Raw genomic sequence first — 6,520 nt, 5'->3', positions numbered from 1 at the left:
ACCTTCTTGCACCGGTGGGAAAGACTTTGAAAAAAATGATCGCACGTTGAGTACTTGACAGATTTCAAAAGGCGATTACCAACTGTCGGAATAAATTTCGGAAACATATGAACCAGATACTAAGCCGCACGCATTTCCTGCTTTTGGCGAAACGTGCCTGGCGGCCTGGCGAACCATACCCTGCCACACTGGGACGTATCGACATCCGGGTCCGACCTATCTTGGCAGGGGGTAGCAGGGATCGGAATACCCCTTACCCTGCAACAGCACCATCACCACTACTGTCCCCCAGCTATCGGTTCACGTTTGATGATCTCGAGCACTTTGCAAAATTTTTGCCAACCTGTGTGGGGGTCTGGGTTTTTTCCACTTCCTTTTCTAATCCTCTTTCCTGCGTTCTTCCCTTTCAAATGAACAGGAAATTTCGTCAAGGACAGCCGCCAAGATGGCGAATCACGATCAGAGCAGGCTTTGCCATTGATCGTCTCATTATGAATGTACGAAACGGCACGTTATGTGGATCAATATTGTTTGGAAATTTACAGTTATCGTTTGGCTTCGCGTCGAACGGCTGACTGAGATCGAAATCTTTGTGTCGAATAAACTAAATCGACCAGGAAGTTATGTTTATCTGAATTTTCGTGCATCCAGTGCAGCGCATTGTTGCAGTCGTTAAGTACCAATAGTATTGAAATTATCAAAAAATGTTTTTAAAAATTAAGAACTTTTTTCTTGCAGTGATCATATAATATTGACTTAAAGAAATCTCTCAAAAAAATCTGTCTCCTTGAAGGTACAGCTAAGAATGCAATTGGTGGCTAGTAGACAGATAGATAGACATTTTGAGGAATGTGACCCTTTTGTGAATTACAGGAAACATGACCCAACATTTCATAATGGGCGCAATGTGCGAAAACCTTTATTAGGTGCCAATGAGCTGGCGTTAATGCAATTTTCAGCGAAGAGCATTAACATGTCTAGCTTATTCGTATCGTTTCCATACATCTCTATGATGTTCGGCATAACGACACAAACGTCCATCTTAAGGTAGTTTTCACCCCATGAAACATTACATTTTACAAATCAAAATGATGCGTGATAATGAGAAAAATAACTGAGAAATATTGTTCATACCAGAATAATCTCTTTTGTACTCGATTCCATATCTGGTATATGAGATCGAGGTAGACAACATTGAAAACTATCACCACCACAGAATCGGTGGGCGACGCCTAATGCCCAAACGCTTGAATGAGCTGGCGCCACACCGAAAGTGTTTTCCCTTTAACTGCTAATATGACATGATAGTAATAATACCTGTAGACAAAATAAACCATAAATCAACATCACGTCTATACCACATTTTATTCTCCAACGTCTAGGCGCCGTTCTAGCCGTAGGTAAGCGTCAAATTCCAAGAAAAACAAGACAGCGTCTGCTATTAGGTGTTTTCTATACTTTTATTATTCTTACATATTCGCACGTTGCTACAATGTCATCTTCTTTCCGTTTCTACCTCACCCTGCAAATACGCATAGTTCTCACGCCAACAGATTCGTACATTTCTTGTAGTGTAGTTTTGTTCAGATGCATCTGACAGTGAAATTCGGTTTTGTTATGGCAAAGTCGATCAGCAGTCATTGCCCAGCCGCTGGGATTCGTATTTTATACCTGCGCCGGCGTAGGACATTTGTTCGTGACATCCGGCTTCCGGTGTCCCCTGCAGCTCGGGTGCATGGTGCAAGATCGTTATTTCGTATTCCATATCTAATGTTTTATTGAACGTAAACTGCATTCCGGCCGGCTGTCTTAATGTGCAATCTTTGTATCTCTTTATCTATGAACTTTCCATCAAAAAATATATCTTTACTAGCACTACATATATGTACATTATACACAAACACGCACACACGCGCACACCTACACACATGCATAGTTAATATTTTTCTAGCCTTCCGCTACGATTATGTATCACCTAGCGACATGAATAACTTCCGGGCCGTTTCTTTGCTGGGCTGAAGGAAATAACCAAAATCAAGCATTCACAATCCACGTCGAGTGTCGGGGAGAAATAAAAAATGCTTCAAATAGATTAGGTTAATATTAGAGAGATAAACGAGATCGAATATTTTAATTAAACGCAATCTACCATATCACTGAATGCAAAAAGAAGAGAAATTGGATATGCAATTTCCGAAATAAATCTCAGGGTGTCAATATCGAATCGGGAAGGAATGGTGCAGGTGCAAGTTGGAAAAAGTGTGGAAATCGAGTGAAAACAATCTAAAACGTCGAGAACCTCCTAACCTCCGTACTCATCTGGGGATGCACAATGTGTCTTATTTCGAGCTCTTAACTATAGCAAATAACAAACAACTATCGCACCTGCTGAAGAGATCTCGGGAGTAAAAACGGACTCCCTTTTTTATCGTTTCATTTTTTTCTTTTCTTCCTCCTGACGCTTACTGATTACCTTTTTCGTAATGATATTCTACCTACGTGTCGAAGTTCATGACGTACTCCTTGAGCGGCCCGGGCAAACTCAACCGGTTGATGTTGGGTGCTAGCTTCTTACCCAGGCTATTGTAGATGCACACCCGGCAGAGCTGCTTGAGGCTGCGTGGCTTTTTGTAAAGCGTAATGATCAGATGGCGTAGATTGTCGATCGAGCGATGCGGGACCTGCGCGATTAACAGGTTGTGCAGTGTCTTCAGGCAGTTGAACAGCGGTTCGTGCTTCATCGAATAGTAGAACAAGTAGATGATGCGCTGGTACGTCTGTTCGCGGTCGAGTAGGATAAATTCCTTACGCGTGATCAGCATGATGTAGTAAAACAGCAAATAGCTGCGGGCGTTGTTTCGGAACGAACTACGAAGGTTTTCGCTCCCACTAGCACTAGCTGGCCCTCCACCGGGTCCACCGCCACCGCCACTCCCAGATGCGATTTCAGCTCCACCCCCATTTCCACCGACACCCCCACCACCGACTGCACCGGCACCTCCGTTTCCACCCACCACTACTGCACCACCGGCTGGGGCAGCATCACCACCGCCACCACCAGGTGCACCGCGAATGCCGCCCCCAAAGTTGATGAAATCATTCACGAATATAATGGACGAGCTGGCACTGCTTGCCCCGTTTGCCATCAGCTTGTTGCTGAGCGAAATGTTCGGATCCGTGCCGTACTGGATCAGCAGGAGCAGTAGCTCGTACACGCACAGAATGTCCGGACAGGTGCGCACATTAACGATCATATCGATCACCGACTGCAGAATGTGCTGCGTCGTTATGTTGCAGTCGAGTCCGTACTGCAGTAGCAATAGCAGGATGTTTTTGATGAAATCGAAATTGGTGCGCTTCTGGATATCACAGTTGAGCGTGAAGTTCTCCGACACGGTGAAGATCAGCACGTGCAGTGGCGTTAGGTTGGATCGGTAGGAGCAGTTCGGATTGGCTCCGTTCTGCAGCAGTATCCGAATGCAGTTTAGGTAGCAGACCTAAGCAGAGATGAGAAGACGAAAGGAACAAAAGTTATAAGCAGGCTTAAAGCATACGGACCTATATGTAGCCATTTGGATTTCTTAGTTGCATTTATGTTCATTTAATTCCATATTTATCGTCTTGCATTGGCATGTTACAGCAAAAGATGATTAAAATCGGCTTCTCGAATACCGAGATACAAATAGTATGAAACACACGCAAAACATAAATAAGCTAGTAATTGGAACAGATAACGTATCACTGGCTAACGTAGCACTGGTGAACATTTTTCATGAATCGATTATTGTTCCTGATGCAAAAAAGTGCCATTGCCAGATTTGGTTATCAATTTGTAAAATAACCTATGCTTACCTTCATCGAATGAGTGAAATGATGCAGTGGATCTTTGTTGATGAGCGGCACTAAACAAACCATTATAGGAACCGATCCGTCTCTCCCAACAATGTTGGGATCTCCTGTAGGGTGATATGTGAATATAATCAATTAAATCAACTGTCCAGTATACTACTGCATCGACCAAACGTACCCCCTTCCTTGATGAGCATATTCAGCAACTCGTAGCAAACCTCCCAGTCGCGTATGTGCCGAAAGACGCATGCGAGCGCGCTGTTGCCGGCCTGATTGATTGAGCTTTTGGCACCGTTTTGCAACAGAAAGCGTACCAGATGGAGCACATCCCATTTGTTCCATTTATCGTAACCGTACCTAAATGAAGTAGAAAAAAAATGTGTTAAAGGGGGCAAATTGCGATTGAACCGGTAATTGAACTATGTTTTTACCTAGCCTCTTCTAGGGCGTATCGCACGATGATCGCGTGAAGTGGCGTGTTGCCTAAAGAATCTGGACTATTGATAAGTTCCTTGCAGCCGCGCTCGAGCAGTATGCGGATCGTGGTGAGGGTATCTTCAGCCGATTTCCTCGCGGCCAGTATCACTACAATTGTTGGAAAGATATTTCATGCCAATGTTTTCTTTTTTTCGCCATCGTTTGAAATCATCTTTTAATGTTTATTGATTCGCCTTACCAACATGAAGGAGCGTCATTTGCTGCGTGCAGGTCCGCACCGTTGTGATTGCACCGTGCTGTATCAGCAGCTCCAGAAAGCGTCCGTCGTGAAGCACCGCCTGGTGGATTGGGTAGTACTCGTCCTTGATCAGGTTGATCTCGTCCGAGCGCGTCTGAACGAGATGCTGTACGCACTTCCAAGCTCCCCGTTCGCAGGCGATGTGCAGCAACGGTTTGCGCACCCGGAACGGCATCCACGGTTCCTCCATCTTCTGGGCCAATATGTTCAGCACATTGATCTGGTCACCGTCGATTGCGTAGCATACCGCATTCTGCAGCTTCGTATTTGGCCGTTCGCAAACAACATCATCGCCTTGGTCTGAAAATGAGAAGTGAGTTAGGGTATTAGGAGTTTAATCTTTCGGTGGAAGCAAACGTTTCTGTCCGGTGATATGTTATACATACTTTTGTATTTTCCACTTTCCTCGCAGTTGTGCGAGTGTGCACCGGGAAAACACATCCTCGCCTCGGTATCGATTCTAGCACCATGTTTTAGAAGTAGTTCTACACATTCTTCGTACCTATTTAGGAAAAAAATATGAGTTTTATAAGTTGGTTATCGTATTGCTGGAGGGTTTAACTTACCCTTTCAGGCAGGCTATGTGTAGCGGTAGAGAACAGGAACTCCGATTCACATCCGGACGATGTCTTTGTAGTAACCACCTAGCTAGTTCAACATGATTTAATCCTACGCTCTTTTGCAGCAAATTGTAACCCGTCTCGTCATGTATCGCTAGAATGTTTTCATACTGGAATAACAAAAAAAGCATTGGAAATGGTGTATTTTAAACTTTGAATCAAATGTATCTAAGCAGGCAAGGTGTTCAATAAATATGATTGCAGTTTGTAAACAATATTGTTTAATCGCAATGTACACTGTGACATGAACGAAAATCACAATATTTCCCGCCTTTCTGTTTAGTCTAAACAAAATCAAACACATAACGAGACAAATTGAATGCACCGTGGACCAGCGGGAGCGAATCTTATTGACGGATGATAATGCATGCATGGGAATTAGTTATGAATGCGTGCGTCATACGACCATCGTCGGCGCTATGTGTGCTGCCACGAGCAAACCCCACGGGGTCACTGAAGGGGCTACATGAGAGTATGGAGGGAAGTTGATCGTTCCGATTTCAAGATTGACGCACATTGTCTTCACAGCTTTGCGAACGGTGTGCTAAGATGTTAATGATAGAGCAACATGCTGGTGTTTTCGAGCATATTACAATCTTCCAATCATGTTTTTGAGGGCTATTTCTATTCATCACTAAACAATAAACATTGAAAAGAAGAAGTGCAAATACGTACCTTTGGAATTTGCAATAGCAGAGGTTCTAACCGATGAATCGATATCTTTGGATTAGCCCTGAGTGCGTCGAAGATGGTGTTCACCTTCTCCACTGTCGTTTCCGATACTTTGTGGCCGTCCCGGTTGGAGAGCAATGCACTTCCGGAACGGAACACCTGGCTGACCGAACCACCCATGTCAGCGGCAGTCGATGGTGCAAATGACGGGCAGCAAACTAGACCCTGAACAGTCACCAGAACAGTACGTTGTCCGGGATTACGGGTGGGCAGCAACGCTGGACTAAAGCCTTTTCGGATGAGTTTACTCTAGCTTTCGATGCACCGTATGGAAATGCAAATCTTAGTCGAGGGCTCTGCAGTATCATCAATTTGCAACGATCGGTATCATACTGCATTACAGAGACCGTCGGATGCTGTCTTTGCTTGAAAGAACACAAGAAAGGAAACTGAACGCAGCATACAGCAGTGCGATGTTGAGCCACTAGCAAGCCACTGTCGACCACGACGCGAACATTTAAACTACTACGGTCAGTCGTCCGCTGCTCTTCCGACTGGTTGCTACTGCCGAGTAGATGCAAAACATTCCACTCAGCTGGCTTAATTCGATTGCGGGGCTTTGACGTCGAAGCGGCAACGCATC

General features: G+C 44.6%; 1 protein-coding gene across 2 annotated transcripts; it reads right to left on the bottom strand.

The window, feature by feature from the left end:
• Window positions 1-1,792: 1,792 nt before the first annotated feature.
• On the bottom strand, window positions 1,793-6,119 carry LOC131283108 (ankyrin-3). Of its 2 annotated transcripts, none has more exons than XM_058312676.1 (9): window positions 5,881-6,119; window positions 5,152-5,315; window positions 4,972-5,087; window positions 4,526-4,885; window positions 4,281-4,434; window positions 4,028-4,206; window positions 3,853-3,956; window positions 3,118-3,497; window positions 1,793-2,889 (listed from the first exon to the last, which is right to left on the bottom strand). In XM_058312676.1, exons 1-9 carry the CDS (start codon window positions 6,055-6,057, stop codon window positions 2,496-2,498), a joined length of 2,028 nt encoding a protein of 675 aa, XP_058168659.1. In that variant the 5' UTR covers window positions 6,058-6,119; the 3' UTR covers window positions 1,793-2,495. The 2 variants fall into 2 exon arrangements, with proteins under 2 accessions (XP_058168659.1, XP_058168660.1); XM_058312677.1 differs by having other exon boundaries at window positions 3,853-3,953.
• Window positions 6,120-6,520: the final 401 nt, after the last annotated feature.

Source organism: Anopheles ziemanni, chromosome 2 (assembly GCF_943734765.1).
Source record: "Anopheles ziemanni chromosome 2, idAnoZiCoDA_A2_x.2, whole genome shotgun sequence".
In the NCBI taxonomy this organism is placed as follows: domain Eukaryota; kingdom Metazoa; phylum Arthropoda; class Insecta; order Diptera; family Culicidae; genus Anopheles; species Anopheles ziemanni.
This window is presented reverse-complemented; position numbering and strand designations above follow the sequence as displayed.

Coding starts and splice junctions, on each gene's coding strand:
- LOC131283108 (XM_058312676.1), bottom strand. CDS start 6,057: ATGGGTGGTTCGGTCAGCCAGGTGTTCCGTTCCGGAAGTGCATTGCTC. Junction 5,316..5,880: donor TGCTATTGCAAATTCCAAAG/GTACGTATTTGC, acceptor TTGTTATTCCAG/TATGAAAACATTCTAGCGAT. Junction 3,957..4,027: donor TATGCTCATCAAGGAAGGGG/GTACGTTTGGTC, acceptor ATCACCCTACAG/GAGATCCCAACATTGTTGGG.